We start from the raw sequence: 22,036 nt of genomic DNA, 5'->3' as shown, positions 1-22,036 counted from the left end.
TTATTTATTTTACAAAGAAAAGCAGGCCACAATTTTCATTGCAAAATCTACTGTCATCTGTTACCTTCTTTACCTTCTGAGTTTTTGCAGTATGAAAAAACCAGAGTGATCTGTTGGCAATATTTCATAACTACCTTGTGTTAGCTAAAAGTGAGTCTTTTATCTACACACACACAGGTTTCCTGTGTCCTTTACACATAATTTAAAAAAACTTCAACATGTTCCCATATACTTTACCTTTAGAAAAAAACGACTAGAAGTACCAGAGGTAGGAATGAATTTTCATGACTCAGGTATACATCCTGGAATACCTAATTTGGCTTTATTTCTTTCTGTTCCAAACTTGGTCACCAGAAAATGTAAAGCCAACTCTTTATTTCCAAATTACAGATTTTATTTTTTTAATGAATTAAAAAAGAAAAAAATATTCTCTCCCAGATTTTCCTGCCAAATACACCAGTATAATGTATAAGAAAATTACATACCTATTTGAGCTATAAAGACAACTTCAAGAGACAAGATAAAGTATACTATTATATAATGTTTTTCAATTCTCCTTTGGACAGGATGTTTTTAAGGTAAAACTGATAAAGTTGTGGAAGGGAAAGTCTGCAAAGAAAACCAGATCCCTAGCTTTTGCCTTACAACATATTAATCCCATGCTTCAAGTTTTGCATTGCTTACCCATAGCATTTTAAAAGGAATGTTTCCACTGGATGCATAACTGGTTTTATCTCTACCTCCCCAGTGATTTTCTGAAGATAGTTAATTTCCTCCAGCCTACATACTGTAACACCATTCCAACAGATCTTTGCCTTCATGGGTTATGTCATCCTCCTAAAGGACAGCAAGCTTTAGAACTGTGTGGGGCTCAAACAAAACCTGGGTCAACTCTATGCACTCAAGTCATGATGAATTCCTACTAAAGATGGTAATTCGTAAGTAGAATTGACACAAGACAGCTAGGGTCACTTCTCAGAAAAAATGCCTGTGGCAGGAGATACACAGCCATCGATATCTAAAATGGGGTGTTTATTCCCATGGCCCTACTCCTATGAAAATTATTCTTGGAAGCCACTATACACTGTATGATTTGAGAAAGCTACATTAGACCAACTTTGTTCAACTTACCCCCCCAAATAAATCTTTCCAATATAACACTGGATCTGCCCCTGGTACCATTTAACAATTCTTTACAGAGAATAAGCATAATGTGAGCAGTGCTAATAAAGGAATCAAGCAGATGCTTATTTTTATGAAATTGCCATTATAAATATAACCACAATTTTACAAAATTAAAGCAAAAATTAACTCTCAGTATAGGAAATTTGACTCATTGGGTTATTTATAACGTTAACAAAAAGTCAGCCACCCCCCAAGTGTCAGATTATAAAAGTGAACACTGAAAATGTTGGGTGAGATGAGTTGTCATGAGGTGTCTCTTATACTAACCACAGAGGGAGTCCTGAGGCAAGATGTAGTGTCAACTAACTAGGCATATCACTTGACAGGTTCATTCAGAGAGGAACCTAAATTTTAGGTTGGAGAGAATGCAGAAAACGTCAGCCTGAAATAAATGCCCCAGTTATCCTCAATAAAACTAGATCCACTTTTGAAATAAGCAGTCATAGCTCTATTGATTTGAGAAGAGGTTGAGCAATATAACAAGTTGAGATTCTGGTCCTATGAATAGCTTCTTTGACTTCAGTAGGATTACTCACACAGCCTGTGAGTAAGTACATATAGGAGTGTAAGATATTTGCTAAGCAACAGACAAGAAGCCACCAAAAAAGAAAAATGATCTGTGAGGTTAACTTTTAAACATAAAGCATAACCATCATAGTCACCCACGCACATGAATAATATTACACATTGGGGTATTTTAATATATATTGATATTTCTTAGTTTCCTTCTACTATTGGTGGTCCCTGGCCCACATTAAAACATACAGATGAACCAAAGTATTCTTCTGGCCCTTTCATTTGTTGTTCAAGAACCCAACGCATTCTAGGTGTATTAATATTTTCCAACTAAACAATGTTGCATTCCCTAACCAATATTACATACACCAGAAGTCATTACTCCCTTTTCTAGAAGGAATACTTAAAAAATGTGTCACTACAATATAAAGTAAAAAAGCTGTAGCTGAAATCCACATATTGTGTACATTCGTTAGTTCTGTCGACATAACTGAACTTTCTTGTTCTTATTAGGGTTACCATAGAAATGAGCCTAGAGCTATTGCATGAATTGTTACTGTTATTAAGAACCAGTCTATTTCAGTTTCATTTGTGCGTTTTTAAGACTCTGAATATGCAAGAGAATAAAACTACCTTGATATCAAAATTAAGTCTAGAAAGGTGTATATGTGTGTGGGGGGGTGTAAACAAACATAAGCTTATTTAATAAAATGAAGCAATAAGTTGTGTGGCACCCACACACTGTATAAAGTAAGCAGTCTCTATAATTCCATGTTTTTATGGTTGTATATACTGTTCTTTCAGACAGGCAAATGGTGCACAGCTGACTGTATAATGAACTGCTATATATATAAAAAGGAAAATTCCAATAAGGGAATGATATTAACCTTTAAAGTAAGGCAAGCACTTTATACATACAATACTATGCTTATGCTTTCAAACATTTTACACAAATGTGCAATCATGCATTATTTCCTCATTTCTCAAGAGACTTACAGCGTATTACATGAGGAAATAAGATTCTAAGTGATCTTTTTAAGATTTGTAAGCTCTTTCTAGGATGTAATTATAATAATGTGTAAAACCAGAGATTTTCCTAAGAAAAGATGTAAAACTGCATTTAACTAATTGACTGATCCAATATGCACAAATGTATGTAATGAGACACACCGTGTTGGCACATAAATGTACTTTGTGTGTGCCTGTGGGGGGGGAGGAAGAATACATCTGTATGCATGTCAGTGATCACATGTTTCTAGATTAAACGAGCAATTCTTTAAGACACCAGCTGAATGAATAGTATAAAGGGCATCTGAGCAGCAACTGCTTTGCCTTATGAAGGACAAATACTTTGCTAAAATATCTCAACTAGAAGCTGTGTAGTTTATAATGAGCTTTGTTAATGACCCTGCTGTAATTTTGTCAACAAAAACGAAAAGTCCAACACACTGTTAACAAGAAATCATTTGGATGCAAATTTTATCTGCAGTGTGGTGCCTTTCAATCAGAAGTTCCTGAGACTAAACCTTTGAGCCACTACAAAACTGTCAGGCAACCTATCAAGCTTTTCAGTAAAATGGTCTGTGAGCATACTCTCTTCCACCCATTCTCAACAGAAGACTGAATGAATACTTTGGATATGAAACATGCAGAGACAATAAATAATATTCTCTTCAATTTTCTTATTTAGCAAATATGGGTGATGTATCTTATTTTGTATAAAGAAGGAAAATAGTGTCAGACTGAAACTTCGTGGATGGGCTTTTAGGTAACTCTGGATATAAAATACAAGAGCTCTAACAAATCTTTTGGGAGGAAATGACAGCTCTCAGTTTTTCATCCAGTGAACTAACAAGAGAAATCTCACCATGAAAAGTACTGGTAGAAAGATTTGTTTGTCTTTGGAGGAAAAGAAGGATGAGAGATTAAAACCTAGAGTACATATCCAATGTTTCTATACAGTATGAGATTCTTCAAAAAATGTTTTGCTACTCCTAAACCTTGCAGTAGTTAGAAATTCCTTTTAACTTATTTGACAAATAAATGTGTCTTGCCCTGTCTACTACTAGATGAATTTCCATGCTTGCCTACAAATGTTGTCCTGCTCTGTAGGTAGGAATTTGAGACCATTCCTTCAAGTCTGTTTCTTAAAAACAGACAGCTCCATAAGAATAATGCTTTGGAAATCACAATATTCTGTATTATTCCTTACAAGGATGAATCTCTCTCAGATGAGCAATATTTTTCTATCTTAATTCAGCCTTCCTTAAAAACCTTTTTTAAGTTGTCACAGATCCATGGGAGGGATGGGTGGGGGAAGGTGTCAAGGGATGCCAGGCAGGAGGTTGTTCATGTTCTGCTGCTCAAAGTTTCATTGATCTTTTTGGAACTATGAAATAAAAGAATGATACTTCCTATTTTCTTTCAATGCAGAAGGTGAATAACTTTGATGGTATAAGGTGAGAGAAAGTCTATCTGCAGTTTCTTGCACTTTTAGAAGGCAGGAAAGAAGAAGAGCTCAGCCAGGAGTTAAATATAGATGTTAAAAAAAACCTTAAAGTATATTTTAAGAGGCAGCCATGTAAGTAGAAAAAAGATGAGAACCAAAATTTTGTTATGATCCAAAAAAATTACCAAAACTCAAAGACTGGGCTTAGGGAAAAATTATTTCAACCAGTTAAATCAAAGGGCCGATAGGTATGGGAAAAAGGAAATTAAATTCAGTGTTGACAAACAGCGATTAAAGACTTTTGGAAGAAACAAGATACTTATTTTCATATACTTATAGTAGTTTTTTACAATGTTACATTCAATTTGGAATCAATAACGACCCAATTTAGCCAAACATTGAAGTCAGATAGCAAAAATTCTAAAGTTCCGAGTTTTCACTGCACACAGAAGTCTACAAAAACTTCAAAAATTTATTTGCTTACCTCAACAGCCTGACAAAATTCATTACTAAAAGATCACAAGAACTGGATAGTAAAATATCTCCTTCTCTAGGGGAAACACACTGTGATGAACAAGAAATGGAAGAATAGCTATTAACAACATGCTTTTTTCATAGTTGCCTGTGCTCTTATTATATTTCACTTCTGACTGTAGCCTGTGTCCGTATTGAAGGTGACATCTAAAGAGTTAAATATTCCAGTCTTTTAAGAATGATGAAAGAGATGGAAAGCTCATCTGCTAAATTGGTGGGCTTTAAAAGTAGGTACTTCAGAATTCTTTTCAAAAATAGATTTCCTTCTACTTGTATGCTCTTTGCACCATATATTTGTAACACTTCATCCCAAAACCTTACAAAATACGTTACCTATAAAAACAAGTTCTCTGATATAGATTAAAGGAAAGTATTATATGAAACGTTACCAAAAACTTGTATTTGACATGAACTGCTGATGTGCAACAGCAGACTGAAAATAAAGGGTACCTGTTTAAACATTTGCAATTCATTATGACACCACACTCTAGGTACTTTCATACCTTGTTTAAAATAAGAAAAAACTACATATTCATGTAGCTTTGAATTCTGAATGAGAGAAAACTAAGCTTGTCTAGTTATGTTCAAGGAAAACCAAGGATCAGGACTAAAAGACAGGACTCAATTTTAATCCAGTTGCCACCTAGTTCTTTCTATTTTGCTCTTCCACATAAGCTGATTTATTTTTATGTTGTATTTATCAGTCATCTTATATGAGATTTCATACAGTCTTATCATCATGCTTTTGACGAGAATAGAAAAACAGAACTTGGAAAACATAAAAAAAAATATATAAGAATGTGTTCTTTATGGGATGATGCCTACAGATAACATGAAAAATACTATATTTCAAGATTCCAAGAGAGTAACCATGGAAAATAGACTAGACTCTGTATATCTGTAAACTCATATGTTCATGTTTTTTTCCTGAACATGTCAATATACCAACCTTTTTAATGTGCTATATTCCATCACAGTAAAATGTTGCACAAAAGTATGAGCAAGCCAAGTATTGAGACAAATTGAAGTAAAATATGAATAAGATTAACAGAATACTGTATCTTAAAGTAACTTTCATCTGTAGTTTGCAATTAATAACAAATATATGCCCTTAGAGGGAGAATGTGCTTAATAATATTCATCTGAATAAAAAAACACCTAAATGAAATAACCATGATAATATATTTTTTGATTCATAGCACCAGTTCAAAACTAAACCTGGGCATTAGCAGATTATAATTTCAGTGATGGAAAATTCTAAGTGCTAGTTAAAAGGCACTTTTAAAGCATACATAAGTTCACAGTAGATCTACACACAAAAAAAAGTTACTTATGCTATGAATTTATTTTTTTTTTTTAACATCTAGATTACAGTACCATTAAGCACTTCTGGTTTCCAAAAGCTGCGAAGATTAGAAGTTTCAAGGGGAAAAAACCTCTCTCTAAAAGCATGTATCTTATTTACAAGAACAAAGATGACAATAATCAGTATACATACTCTGAATCATGCTATACACATGTAGCAGTATATATAACCTAAATTTAATTTCATCCAAACTTCCAAATGTAATAACTGAATCATGCTATACACATGTAGCAGTATATATAACCTAAATTTAATTTCATCCAAACTTCCAAATGTAATAACTTTTTAAACCGTTAAGAGCAAATATTTGTGCCAAATGTCCCAACACAGGCATAATGATTTAGACAACAAAAGAATAAGGTGACTTTATGTGCCATGGTTTTAATGACTGAGCTATTTACATCAATAGAGAAAGAATTTTGCTTAGAATTAAACAAAAAATTACAAACAAAGAAAAATAGAAACTTTGTTGAGATGGTTGTCTCCTACTTTATGCTCCAATGTATGCTGATAGCAACAACCTAAGTAATAACATCAGTGTCCAAGAAAGTTTGAGATGCTTCAATATCACTCGTCTGTGTTCATACAACTTAGCACGACTATTTTGAGACACTTGATAATACTGGGATGCATTAAACAGTATAACTGGCCTGTCAAAAGAGGGGATTATCCCACTGCATTCAGTGTCGGTGCAGCCTCACCTTGAACACTGTGGGCAGCTCTGTGCCCCACAATTTAAGAAGTATGTTCAGGTACCTGAGTGTGTCCAGAGGAGGACTAAAGGAATTTCCTGTGGGGAGCAGCTAGGGACTCTGGGGTTGTCTACTTTGGAAAAAATAGGCTGAGGGGTAACCTTGTTGCTCTCTACAAGTTCCTCAAGAGAAGTGGAGAGGGAGGACAGTAATAGGACTACGTGGGAACAGTTCAAAAATATTCCAGGAAACATTCAGACCTGACACCAGGAAACATTTATTTACCAAGAGAGTGTTCAAACCCTGGAACAGGCTTCCCAAGAGTTGGTCAGCAACCCAAGCCTGGCAGCGTTTCAGAGGCAGTTAGACAATGCTCTTAAACAGATGCTCTTAAACTTGGTCAGCCCTGAAGTGGTCAGGTTAGACAAACCTTGTATTTCCCTTCCATGGAAACTGTAGCCTATACCTGTTGTACATATTCCACCATAAAGCAAAGTTAGCTTTCTGCAACCTAGTGGTGCAATTTCTTTAATTTTTGACAGGAGAAAGAAATAAGGTTTTCTTCACCATAAATGGCCCATGGTAAAAAAAAAAAATAATAAATGTTTAGAGGGATATTTAAATTGTGTATGTAGGAGAAAGTGAAGTGTGATTGTTCATCAAAGCTCTCAATTTATTCTGAAAGATAAAGCTACCACAATAATCTTAAAGTTTTTGATACCTCTCTCCGTCGAGAAGCCCAACAGGTTTGTTTGATTTTCCAAACGACAGCGGCTACCAGCAGTAAGGATAAGAAACAACTGCAATTACAAACAAAAAAAAAAGTAATTGTAACATAATGGTCTGAAAAAGCTTCTTTTTAAGGGTAGCAAAGGTAATGAAAATACATTTAAGCGTTAAAAAAAATTGCAAAACATAGAGGAAAGCTCAACTCTACCAGGATGAAAAACAACAGTCAACCATCCAAGTTCAAAGACAAAAGAGGATGCACATCTCTGATGCTGTGGTTTTCTTCATAAAATGTCATCACTGTCTACTACCATGTCATTATAACCTCCAGTACAACCACCCACATACCCACAACACTCTCAACAATTATGCACTGAATATTCCACATATAGCAGATGGAAAAAGTGGATGAACTATAGCAAAAAAATTATACTAATTTATACTTCTCTCAGGTTTTGAATTCTGAACATCTTTCCAGGATGCAGGAAATACAACTATGCAGTGACTATCTATAATTTGAATAATCAGGTTTGCACATGACAATAGGTCTGTATTATCAAATTATTTCTATAGTGAATTGTACAGGGAAAATATCCCAAAGAATAGCACCATGTTATAGTCCCAAAGACAGAAGAAGAAAAAAATCTAAATTATTAAACTTCTGCAGTTCACAATAAGAGCTCATGCGTTCTCCCTTGCTCCAATATTTTCTATTTGTAATGCTTAGTCCATAAAGGATTTTGGTAGAAAAAATCATTCAACTCTCCATCTCTTTTAGTGCATTTCTGGTTACTGACAAAAGGTTTCTGAAGTTGACACCTAATGTAAGCAGATTTCTTGGACAGTTTTTTATAAAAGTATCTGGATTCCCTAGCTGTGTGAAGAACTTTCATGCTGTGCAGTGTCTGCAATTAATCTAATTGTGTAACTATTGAATTACACTAGTCATCCATTTTTTGTTTGCTTTTTATGTTTCTTTGGGTTTTTTTTCCCAAAAAAAGCTCCAAAATTGATTCTTTAAACAACATGAGAAATATCCAAAATTCCCTGAAGTAGTATAGTTCAGAGAACTACTGTGTGCATAAACAGAAATACTTAACACCAATGTTTCCCTATATCATGCTGCAAACAGAACTGAAACTATGGTCTAGAAGATACATCTCCAGAAGTAACAGTTTATGGTATTTAGTATCAATCCATAATATGAAAACTATTAGAAACCTGTTTAATTACAATAAAGGAATGTAAACACCCAATCATCCCATGGTCTGCAAGCAAAGGAATCAGCTGTACCACTGCATATTTGTCAACAAAAAGTACCACTGCTCCGGGGATGTTCAAAGTCAGTCTCCATAACACAAGCTTTCCTTGACGGTTAAAGCAACAGAAATCAATCTGGCATTCCATCAGCATCTTACTCACTTAAAACTGTTTTCACTATGGGCTTTCAAAATTCTTTTTTATCAATTTCTTCTTTGAACACCCTTGAGAAAGCCTGCCAGAGTGACGCCAAGTTTGAAAAAGAAAAGAACCACATGAATAAAGTGGTTTGGGCATAGAATGCTCAGTCAAAATTAACAGCTTGTTACTTAAGAGATTTAATTCTGTCTATTTAGCTCCAAGCAGGTTGATTGTTCTGAACCTTAAAGGAAAATATGGTTAAAGGATCTGTTTCTAGGTGAAAACTTTGACTTTCCCCTTACAGACAATGTCAAACATTTTAAATACTATGCTGAGCTTTTATTGGAATTTGGCACAGATCCTTCAAGAAACAAAAGTACTTGAAATTTTGGTTGTTTCTGATTGATGGATCAGAACACTTCAGCATACCTAAGAAATATTCTGCCAATAGAAAACTGTTGGAAGAGTCAATGATCTGCAATAAAAGAATCCGAGAGGGCAAGTGCTGGTTGAGGAACCTTAGGGAATTCAGAAGAGAAATCTCAATCCTACACTTTAATGAATCTTAGTGTAAATCATCTTTCTACCTGGGTTTTCGCTGAAAGGAACCAACACAGCCAGAGCATTTTAATTGATACACCATTTTACTCACACAGTATTTCTTCCTACAACTATTTCCCTTAAGAGTTTTGTATGACAAAATATCAAAGTAGCACAAAGAATGTTATGACAGAAACTGATCATCAGAGAACGATCACTGTTTTGTTTAATGCATCACTCCAGCTGATGCACTGATTTCACTTTTTAAAATTTATGGCTGTTTCCCTTTCTCCAGTCTCCTTTGAAAGCAAGCTCCAGCTGACTGAATTTATACTCTGTGTCTAGGGAAAAGCAGAACAAAAAACTCCTACTGACCACCAGAATAAATCCAGTTTTGCAGCAACATCTTTCAAGATTTTTCAACCAATTGGTGGTTACAAATTCCTTCCCAGGAACAGCATACTATAGCATATGGTAGGTTTTCCTTATCATATACTGTACTTTCTAGCTAGTAACTGCAGCAGAGGTTTAGAGGCAACATCACAGTGCTGACATGTTGCTATGAATTAGCATGCTGTGCATGAAGGAAGGGTAAGAAAACCCACTTGCTCCTCTCCTCCTCTATAGTTCTTTCAAAGAAAGTAAATTAGGAAAACTTCAGCAACTCTGCCTAAAATTATGAACTCAAAGCTCCTGGAATTTGAAAAGATGAATATGTTTCAAGAGAGCTGGACACAAGAAATTAAGACAGCCCTGCACTGTGTGACTGCTTCATTATGACCTGGAACTGAATCTATTTCCTTAGAAAGCGATGTCCTTCCCATTTATGAATTTCTTGAATAATTCACTTAAGCTAGTTAAAGAAAAAAATTTGGGAGTTCTGGCTGAAAGACTTCAGCCAAATTGCTCCTGCACTCTTTATGTCAATGAAGCTGGGTCACACATTGACCTTTCTTGTCAGTCAAAACACCGTTTAGCCTATGTGCAAATATAAATTAGTATAGTATTAAATTAAATTAATATAAATCATGGGAAATCACAGCACTGACAATGTAAAAAGTTTACTTAACACTTTTGTGTGATCTTTTCTTCACAAGTAAACATGAAATATTTTTCATCTCTGAGTTTTTTTATTACTTATATTTATATAAATAATCAGAAGGGAAAATATCAAAACTCATGTTATCAAAGGGAAGACAGACATGGAAAACAGATTTTGTCAAACTAACCTGTTTCCAAGCTGTGGGGAGATAATGGCCTTGGTTTATTTAGGGCAATAAAAATTAAAGCTGACTGCAAAGGATCTCACAATATTGAGTGACTTGGCAATAAAATAAGAGAACGAAATTCAGTGCCAATGAACTGAAGGCAATGTGCACAAGAAAAAACACTGCTCTAGCTACAAATACACAATGATAGGTTCTAAATTAGCAATTACCACTCAAGAAAATGGTCTTGAAGTCATTGCAGATAGTTCTTTGAACATATCAAATGAATGTTTAGTGGCAGTCAAAACAGCAAATAGGATGATCGCAGATTAGAAAGGGAATAAAGAACAAAACAGGAAGGATTGGGATAGCAGTTCATAAATCTATAGTATGTCCATAACTTGAAGCACCCATCATCTAATCTCAGAACACAAAGTTGAATTTAAAAGGTATAAAGGAGTACAGATAACTTTGGTTTTCAAATAACAGGAAGTTGAAAAGAGATGTGTTTAAGACGTTAACTTCATAAGGAAACAGTGTAACAGCAGGACAGGTATAGATTGACACTCTCCAATATTCCAGTATACTACTTAGCTCCTTAAGCCAGAGATCAGAGAATCACAGAATCACAGAATTGTAGGGGTTGGAAGGGACCTCGAGAGATCATTGAGTCCAACCCCCCTGCCAAAGCAGGTTCCTTAGGACAGAATAGATGCAAGAGGAGAAAACACAATCACAAATGCTTTGGCAAAACATAGATCAGCACTGTGCAAAGTAATAAATAATTGGCCACTGGGAAGCTCAAAAAGTAATTGTCAGGAGACCAACATGAAGAAAGGAAATTTCAAGATGGCTTTGCAAGGCTCCCAGAGTATCAGAACCAGTCAGTTTTGGTAAGACTGATAATAAGTGAGAGATCTACGAATGAAATAAAGACTAGAAAAAAAAAAAGAAGTTTAATGTTAATGAGGATAAAGAAATAATACAGTGGGCCAAGTGTTCAACTGCAGGGATTTCAGCAATTTATTCTATTTTATTTTTTTTAATTCTAAGTTGTATTCCCAATGACAAGGAATCCAGGCCTCATTTACAGAGCAAAGGATAGGTATTCCCCTAAGAATGAAATAATTTCCAAAGCAATCTAGAGATCGGCGTGAATGACCAGCTCACTATGAATTGCTATTGGGATGCTGAAACCAAAATGGTCTAAACAACCTTAAATACCCAGGTGTGCAGTAGTAAGCAGTACCTGGGAGATGAATTTATCACTCTTCAAGCTATTGTCAAAACAGGTGCTATCAGACTTGTTCTTGAAATTCTGGTGTTTGTATTTTGCTAAAGGAGGTTGAAAGCACAGAATAGAGAGAAGCATCACAAAAAATATTAAAAGGTTGGAGAAAGTCTTCTACTGGCAGTGATTTAACAAGTTCAATCGTTTCACTTTTCAAAAAGATCAAGCGGTGACTTGCCTACAGTGTGTGTGAGTTTCCATGGGGAGAAAACACCAAGGCTCTCATTCACCTAGCACAGAAATGCACGGTAAGAAACAGTGGCTGGAAGCATTTGAATTAAACTCAGATGATGTATTTTCTCTACCATAAAATAATGTTACATATAATGGATAAACAATATTTGACCATGCATCAATGGTCACATAATCTAAGATACAGAATATGGACAATTAACGAGGAGAAAAAAAAATTAATGTGCTGACACAGACTCATCTACGTGGTCACAGATTTGGTCCATCATGTCTGATTCTAGCTGAGAGTCTGACTGACACCAGAATGAACAGATAGATGCCTTTGCAATGCAGATAGCTTATGAAACACTGACCCAGAGTACGATGGAGTGAGTGACTTTCTGCACTTCTGAATGTAAATCTTCCAAATAAAACAATTATCATGCTAAGACACACTTAACATGGCAGAAGTCCAAGTACTACCAGGATTTTGTACTCTCTAGAACAAATGATCCGCTAGAAGATAATGACATAGCTTTGCACAGTTGCCCCTTCAAGCCATGTGGAACAAAAGAGGGGAGAACACTAAAAAGCATGCTGGGAAATGAGCAATTCATCACCTGGTGTCTATTACAAGCTGACTGAAAGTTATTGTCTTAGTATTAAGTAGGAGACAATAAAGCATTAGAGAACAGATGAACTGAAGAGGAAGCCCTGAATATAACAAGTACTTTATGTCCAATGCAGCAGAGGAAGCAGCCATGGAAGGACTGCAATAGAACAACAGGGTCTAGCAGTAAGGTCCAGGCTAGAGAGTTGATCTTCCCTGAAGGGCTCTTGGTGGTATGAAAAGAGAAATATTGATTTAGCAAAACACACAAAAGGAAAGCTGCAAGAAATAACTGCTGCCTGCATAACTGTTCTTTCAATGTACAAAGTAAATTTTTAATTTGCAGAGGTCATATTTAGACACATTTAGTGTGGTTCCCAGACCTGGCTGAGCAGTGAGGTTAGTGTTTTCCATAACTGAGAAACAATTTTCACTGTATGTGATTAGGAGACAGGCTAAAAACTAAGATTAAACACTATCAAAAACCACAAAGGGAATTAGTGGGTGTGTTGCTGCTTGGTTTGTGCAAATTAAAATGAAACCTGTAGATCACAGTTAAACAATGTCAAATTACATGGATAAATACAGGGGAAAATCTGAAATGCAATGGTCAGTGTGGTTGGACTAGCTGAATTAATGACACACTTATGCCTTAAGCTCTATGAAGGCACTGTAGACACTACATAATTCTTTTTTCCCCATTACATCTTAATGCCTATAAGTTATATATTCTATCAAAAGAGTACCTGTGTTAAAATGAAGTAATTTACTTATTTTTGCAGTGTTGTAAAAGGAACTACTTCATGAATTAAATATAAATATTTTAAGGACTGGTACTGTACATGGAAGGTAAACAGAATAAAACAAAATGTTCCATCCTTTGCTATTTCTTTTTTCATTCTCTTATTACTTAACATGCAAAGAGAAATTAAAATGTCTAAAAATGCACGTAAACATTCATGCATGAATAACTGTTGTTTCTATAATTGTACTTAAGCCACTTATTTGCATAATAATTCAGTATAAATTTCCATATAGGATGAAAGCAAACACTTTTTCAAACTTTACCCTAAAATCTAGTTTACTTCTAGTTCTATTAAAACTAAAAATTGTGTGGGGTTCTGCTTTGAGCACCGGTCATATTTACTCAGTTTATGATGTGGAACAAAGTTCAGCAGCTCCACATGGCTGAGCGTGGTGCAGAGTCCCTAAACCATCCCTGGTTAAGCCCACCTTTGGAGCAGCATATCTGTGCCAGCAGATTGTCATGACTAACAACTCACAAGAAAACTGTTAGCGTGACTGCAGCTGACTGGTTTACTGCCACCATGTTCAAACAGATGTGGTAGACAAGTCCTTAGTTTCCCAGGGGTCCGCCTGCACTGCTGTAGTTATCTGGATCAGGTGCAGGCGTTGGAATGAACCCCTGAATCGTCACTACTGTTGTGTTTTGGTTCACATCTGGAACAATCTTGGAGTTCATGATGAAGAAACTGAACTGGAAGAAGTGCAATGTACCTTCCAGCCACAAACGGGCTTTCAGTCCATGGAACTGAACTAGACTTAGTCCACAGTAAAAAAATTACAAGATGCCTATAGTGTGGATGTCAGGTCCTCAGCACCATCTTACTCAACAGATAATCTCTAATGTGTCCATGCTGCTTGCTAACAGACATAAGCAAAGACTACTTTTATAAAGTTATTAGCTGTGTAGCAGTCCCACTGACTGCCCACATATGCACACTGACACGTATTTTAAAAGTTCCTCCCAAGGATTCTTTTGAAAACAGGAATTACCGTCAAGGCAACTATTGTTTAAGTACTTGAAACCAGCTGTGCTGAGACAAGAGCTAAACACCCCTCTCGATCCACAGATCCTATGCCCCTTGATCTCACTTTCTTTGCCTCGAGCACAAACATGTACACATCTCTAAAAGCCAATCTTAACAGGGACTCTACACTGTATTCGTTTTTCATCTTTCATACTAACTATGGTAGTTTTAAACCTGAACAAAGAAAAAGGGTATTCAGTAAAAGCTGATGACAAAAACCTTTTTAACATAATGACATGCAAAAAACCCATATTTAACTTAATGTTTTAAATTAATATTGAACAAGTTTCCTAAGAGATCATGTAAATGTTTTTTCTAAGAACTGTTTTTCTGGTACATTATTTACTATCTTTTTATTGGCAAATAGAGCACATTTTAATTGATATGTTATAAAGCAAGCACGATTCTATAATAAAAATAAATGAACAATTATTTTTTAAAACCATAATTTCAAACAGCAATTATTGTCACAGCAATTGATTTCTCTCACTGTACAAGACAAGAACATTGTGTTTATGATTATGATGTGCTAGGTTCAGCCATCCTTGCTTGTGTTAACTAACATACACATGACAAGCAGCTTCAAAGATTTCAGCAGGATTATCTAAAGTACAAAGCACAGTAAACATAATATTAGGAGTCTGATACGTATGAGAGCAGTAGGAGAATTTTATGTTTTAATGATTAATTAAATTGCTCTGGATCACACACAGATTTACAAACACTGTTACAGCAGGAATATTTCAATGATTAGCAATTCTGAATGATTCCGGGAATGAACTCTTCCAATTCCAAACTAAAACACGTGAAGATTTAGAGGGAAATACATCATGGCTGACCCTGTGGGGCCAAGACATATCAGTGCTTGTCTCTTGGTCTACGGGAGCTCTGGCTGCCACAGCCAGCGACAGACACAGCCTACCAAGCCAGCATTACCATCTAGGTGATTCAAATGTCCTTCCCTTCTCTTCCCAGTCATGAGAAACACTACCAGTCCCAGCAGTTCCATGCACTGGCTGCACCCCACGCTCAACATTTTGAACTGAGCAGCTAATAGCAAGGCAACATTTCCCTCTTTGGCTACATGTATTTTGTTGTTGTAGGTATAGCAGGGCTTTTTCTCCATCGGCCTACATATCATCCCATTCTGAGTCAGATTTATCCCACCACTGTTGTTTTCATAAAGGAATAGCTCCTGAGCTCCAATTTTTTGCCCATAGTTTCTCCATGAACCCAAGGGAAAATAAATTCAACTCTGAACCTTCTAGTCCTAAAACCATATAAAGGATTCAAGTCCTCAGTTTGTACTTCCCAAAATGGAAACTGAAAGAAAAGTTGGAATATAAAGTTCATTATCTACAATGGCATTTAAGACGTCAAGTATCTCTAAAAATCATTTAAATGCAAATTTGTATTTACTTATTTGTCTATCTGATGGAATTTGCACAAGCTACACAACACCTTTCAAGTTCATTTGAAACTAATTACATGGATAATTCTTCTTATTCAGACATTAGTGATTAAAATGCCATATTTGGATGCAGTCCTGAAAACCCATATATTCATGTGTTGCATAAAGTGACTCATGAAATTCATATAATTGGTCCTCAAATTAATTTCTTACATGTCCACAACTACAAAACTTATATTAAGGAACACATAAAAAAACCCCAAACAAACAACAACAAAAAAAGACCCTAACAGTTAAAAATAAAGATATATGTTCCTCTACTAATCTGGTCCTCCAAGGGAGAACTCTATGCCTGGTAAGAATGCAAGGCAAAGGTTATCCATGTTAGATCAGTTTTACTGTGTCATGGCCAATCAAGAGGAATGGCATGTGCTCAGAGATGCATTTCATAAAATGACTGACCAAGGGTTTAACTGAAGTTTTATGAACATTAAAAGGTCATAATGGAAATACCTTAGCTCATGGATTAAAAAATGTGTTCAAATATGGAGAGCCAACTGAAAGCACTTTCAGTTAATGTATGCAAAACTTCTTAAAGGTGGGAATAGAAAATCTGTGTACCCTTTTCTGTAGTTCACACAGCAAAGTAATTGCCATGAACAGCTCTGCAGGTATAGAAAACACTCACACATAGTCATTTTAAGGTGAGAAAAGGCTGACAGTGTATACAATAGGGATCAGAATACAGAATAAACTCAACTGTTAAATGGTAGAAGCTTTTCTATTTTGAGTATTTAACATGCATTTTAAAGAAATAAAGAAAAAATAAAAGAACAGGTTTCAGATTTCAGATTCTAGCACGTAAACATAGTGTTCTTCAATGCCAGCCTAACACCTATTAAGTATCATCAACGCAGACACAAGTTATATCTCAAAGAAACATCAAACTTTTGTGAAGATTTCCACCTAGTATAGGAGCACTCCTTTTAACTGAGGAGAACAGGAGACCACATCTAAAGAATTTCCTACTCCTGGTGTAGGAAAATATAAATTTTTGTTTTCATAACATCTGTGTCTTAGAATCACACACAGACTGAATACTTCTGCTTGAAAACATGTAACTGGTACTTATCTCCCTTCAAATCAAATAAAAAAAAAGAAGTCAGGCTAAAATGGACCCACGGACAGACTAATTGGGCTGTTGAGTAAAAATTCAGTTCAGAAAGTCAACACATACTCTTTTCCTGGCAGATGAGACATTGATCGTTGCTGATCCCAAGCTTTATAAATGAAATATTTTCAGAGACAATGGGCAAGGGGGGAAATCTACTCCCACATTAAAAATTCCTGGTTTTCTGTACATTAGAATTAGAGAGATTAGATGTTTTTATGAACGGAGAACTTTGCCAGAGCAGCATAACAGATCATTCTACAGAATAATCTCCCATCTTTTTGTATAAATTATATTTTAAAGTAAACAGCATCAATGAAATATCAATATAACACATATTAGTTCATTAGTAAGAACAGATATCACATCTGTGTAAAATCATTTATTAATATATATATTGAATGTAGAAAAGTAACTTAATCCTTCATCTCCTGAGGCACAAACTCCTATAATAGTTTAAAATCATCTCTGACAACTGCTTGGGTTTATTGGTCTTTGCTGTGCAATGAAACATCAAAATACTTCTTGAAGGTAAGAAAGAAAGAAATGTGTTTGAGCAGAGAATTTGTTATTTGCAGGGAAATAATTATGAAAAAACCCTCACATTTTTCATTACATGTACGTGCCAAAATGGTATGGGTAATGTAGGGGATTTCTAAAATTTATCAAATAAAAAATATTTTAAACTAACTATATAATGCATAAATTCACATATATGTTTTATATTTTCCTACAGACATAATTCATGTATATACACATAAAACTGTCTTTTCATATTAAATATACCACAACCCATACCAGAAGCTACTATAGTAAAGCATGAATGAATGATCAATTATGTGAACAGCCTTTATATACAACTAAAAAGGGAAAATGGATATAGCTTATATCAGGATTCTATTTGGAAGATGAACATTCACATTTCATTCTGCCAATACAATATCAAACAAAAGCAAACCATTTAAAAGGATTCTGAAATATATTGCACAATAAAGCTCTAGATGTGAACCTTAACTCTCGGCAGTTCTTCCTTTCACCTTTCTGAAGCAGCAAATAAAGAAGATTTACAATCAAAGGGGCTTAATCTAACATAAACTGAAATTAATCTCCATAGAATAAATAGAACATCACATCCATAAAGTGTGATCGTGTTTCTTTTACTCATGGAAAATCTTTTCATATTTTATATAATTTTATGGTTTTGCCCTTCATGGGTGAAATACTCTGTATTTCTTTCAACAAGTGATGTTGTATATAGAAGCCTCAGATCTAAAAAGAAAAAAATAAATCTATGCCCATTAAAGTTCTAAATTATGAAACCCAAAAATACAGAATTTAATATTTTCTGCAGTAACTTTCAAGAAGAATTTGGAACTGAATATATTATATATATTTCAAAAAAGTTGTGCTTTCACTTCAGCTTTTTTGGAAATTATTTTGGTGATTTACACAAATTCAAAACTTGATTTTAAGAGGGGTGAAAGACTCATTCAAATCATAGTTAGTGAATTTGGGAAAGAAGGACTGACAAACAATGCCACAGCAGCTTTCCAAGCCAAAAGACTCATATTATTTTTTTTTTTATTTTATTTTATTTTTTATGTTTCCCCTCATTCTTTTCTTTCACTGCAAGGTTTCTCTAGTGCAGATGTTATCCTTTGGCAACAAATCAGAGAAAAACAAAATACATTTAGAAACTATCAAGCCATGTCAGCATTCTTTGGCATATAAGACTCAAATACAATCAAGAAATTTAACACAAATCCTTGCTAAAGGACTTTTCTCTTCATTATATTATATTTTCAAAACTTTTTCCAAAGAGGTGAATATATTTGAAATGTAGGCATAAAATAGTCATACCTCTCCTTATTAAAAGCTCTATCAACATGAAATATTCCTGAAGATAGAGTAGGGATTTTTAGATTTCTGGGCCAAAGAAGCATCATTATTTTTCTATAATTGTACTGTATAAATGATACAAAACCCTTATATCCCTCAACCTGATATTTAGAATTCTGACTGAAAAGACTCAAGACCTGTAAGGAAAGAAATACAATTTTGAAACCATAGCTTTTTCCAAAAATATCACAAAAATTATTAGAAACCTAGAAAAACAATTATGATATAGAACACAATTGGGACCATATGCAGATAAAATACAGATTAAAAAAATTTAATAGATGCTGTTGCTACTTTTTAATGTAATTTTTAGTGTGGCTTTTGGAGTCTACAAGAAGATTTTCTATACTTTTGATTGTTACTGACAGAATGTAGCCCAACACCCCTGAATCCAAATAAATAAATAAATAAAATCCCCCCAAAATGCTTCATTTGGTACCAGGAAATTTTACTGGAATATTTTTATTAATATTCCAGTAAAAACGCTCGTTAGGAGAATTCCTTTGAATTCAGATGTCTCTTCTCAAAAGGAATAATTAGATTTAATAGCACACAGTCTAGCACTCTCTTTCTGTGATTTATTACACCTGAACACACAGACCCCGACTATTTCTCTACTGCCATAAACAGATTGCTCATTTCTTCAGTGTCGCTCACTGCTCAGCATGCCACACCAACTGCATCTGCAGAGACAGACTGGCAGGGTGCTTGAGAAAGCTGCTTGTCACTTGCTATAATGGACAACGACGTTATTGCCTAAAGGAAAACCCTAATATTTTTTTACATCCCTTAATTTTTGTTATTTTTTTTTCTTCATCAGCTTTTGTCCCACTTCACTATGTACTTTATCTGGAAACAAACTTCTGACGTTAACTTTGCAACTTGTACACATACCCTGTCTTAAAAAAACGACAAAACCATTTCTCTTGAATTAAAATGAAAAAGCAAAATTTCAAGTCCCTTTATCACAGATGAGAACCTGTTCCAGTCCTTTTGTTTAATGTACAGTGGACTGGAGTTTCATAAAAAAAGTGATCAGGATTAAGCACTCTAGAAGACAAACAGCTGTGAGAAAAAACTGACTAATCGGATTTAACAAAAATATTATACAAAGTGTGGGGAATCAAAACATAAACACAATATGCATTATCTATGATGCTTCTGAGGAAACAAAATTCAGTGCAGCTGTAAAAAGCTGCATCCCTGAAAAGAGGGCATTACAAAACTGTCTCAGCGTAAGGGAGGCTGCAAAGTAGAGTCTTTAAAAAAAAAGACATAGCTTCTTCAGAAGCCTCGGGAAGTATATTTCAGGTGCCACCTTCTGAGACCTCTGCAGTGAGCACTACTACATAAATGGCAGCTTTGATCCCAATGCGATTTTATAAAAGCAGAAGTAGTGACAAAATGTTTTTTGAGTGCTAGGCTACAGCACCATACACAATGAAGAGTGCAATTTAACATTTTTTTACCTCTAAAATAAGACTAGGAAATAAAAGAAAATACATCTTTCAAATCCTGGTACTGTCACCCAAAACGTCACCCTACAACTCCCCTCTGCACTTGAGCAACTCCAGAACTTGTGTCTAGTTATTAAAACCTGAGTAGAAATTGGGGTTCAGCACTTCACCAGACACCACAAACAGCTCTCACTTTACTGCATTTGGTACATACAGGAACGAAGATGTTCAAAATTTTAAACACACTTACATGAAGGAAGATAAAGCCCTGTACCTGCTGTATACCGAGCAAGTACATAGGCACCTTCAGATACCAAGGTGACAACTATTTTGTTTGAGGAATGCTGTATGTTGAAATCAAAATAGAGCAAGCACTAACGTACTCACATGCGTTTCTAAGGGCTCAAAGTATAGAGGAAAAAAAAAAAATACAAGAGTGAAATAATGGCAAACCACTCTTGTCCACCAAATGACTTATCCATTGTTTTGAAGAACAACTGTTCCAGTGGTACTGGGGAATCTCCTTTCTGGAAGTGGAAGAAGGCCAGGTTGGATGGGGCTTTGGGCAACCTGGGCTAGTAGAGGGTATCTCTGCCCATGGCAGAGGGCTTTGAGGTCCCTCTCAACCCGAACCAGTCTGGAATTCTACGATTGCCTTGCCTGCAAGCCAATGGCACATGGCTGCCTTTTCAGGAAATATGAATATATGAAATAAAGCTACAGTGATGACAAAGTTTCCTGGCGATTCAGAGAGCAGAAAACACAAAACTACATTCCACAATTCAAAACAAACATTTTAAAAAAACAAAACCTACCAAAATACCAACAAAAAAACCCCAAACCCAACCAACCACTCAGCTCAGATTGCCCACCGCAGTACAGACGTGCTTGTCACAGCGTCAGACAACTATTTGCTTCTAAGTGAGGTGAAAACTGTTTAATGCATCACTAAGTAAAAATCAATTTTATTCTAGCCCCAAATGTAAAATCCATTTTGCTAAGATAACTTGATTTTCATTTTACCAGAAAATATTCTAATTTAAATTTATAAGACTTCTGCCTTTTCTGAGAACTCAGCCATGGTAGACGTGATCTGATCCTGACACACTGTGTTTTGTCTTTCTTGCAGAGAAAAATATAGCACCTCATAAAGCTAAACATGCCAAAATCTATCACTCATTTATCATCCTTTATATTTTAACCAAAACAAAACCCAGAGCCCAGCAGACACACCAAAGGATGATGCTAAAGAGAAGGAATTCACCCATTAGAAATTTACACCCAAAATGGCAGATTGAGGTATGGAGGCTCTTGGGACCTCTGACAGGACTCACTGAAATGCAGCCATCTACTCCCACTACGTGAAACGCAACTGAAGTCACCTGAGGTTTTTGCACACAGTCACAAATACAGGAGTGAAAAATCTGGTTCTACAGTAACTGCCCCAGTGCTACTAATCCTCATCATAACCTAAGTGCTCCCCCACTCCTCCTCCAATAAACACTGGATGTATTTTGAATATCCTTTTCTCTCACGTGCAGTGCTCACAAAACGATTTGTCAGAAGCAGCAGAT

General features: G+C 35.3%; 1 protein-coding gene across 1 annotated transcript in view; it reads right to left on the bottom strand.

Annotated features, from left to right (window-relative positions):
• The window catches only part of ATRNL1 (attractin like 1), a gene marked incomplete at both ends in the record, with an annotated part of 499,083 nt that overhangs the window by 214,028 nt on the left and 263,019 nt on the right, over positions 1-22,036 (bottom strand). The window contains one exon of the mRNA XM_084265269.1: positions 7,464-7,542. Within this exon, the coding sequence (XP_084121395.1) occupies positions 7,464-7,542 (79 nt within the window). The remainder of the gene's footprint in view (positions 1-7,463; positions 7,543-22,036) is intronic.

The sequence above is a fragment of the Gallinula chloropus genome, assembly GCF_964237585.1.
Source record: "Gallinula chloropus genome assembly, chromosome: 5".
NCBI lineage: Eukaryota > Metazoa > Chordata > Aves > Gruiformes > Rallidae > Gallinula > Gallinula chloropus.
This window is presented reverse-complemented; position numbering and strand designations above follow the sequence as displayed.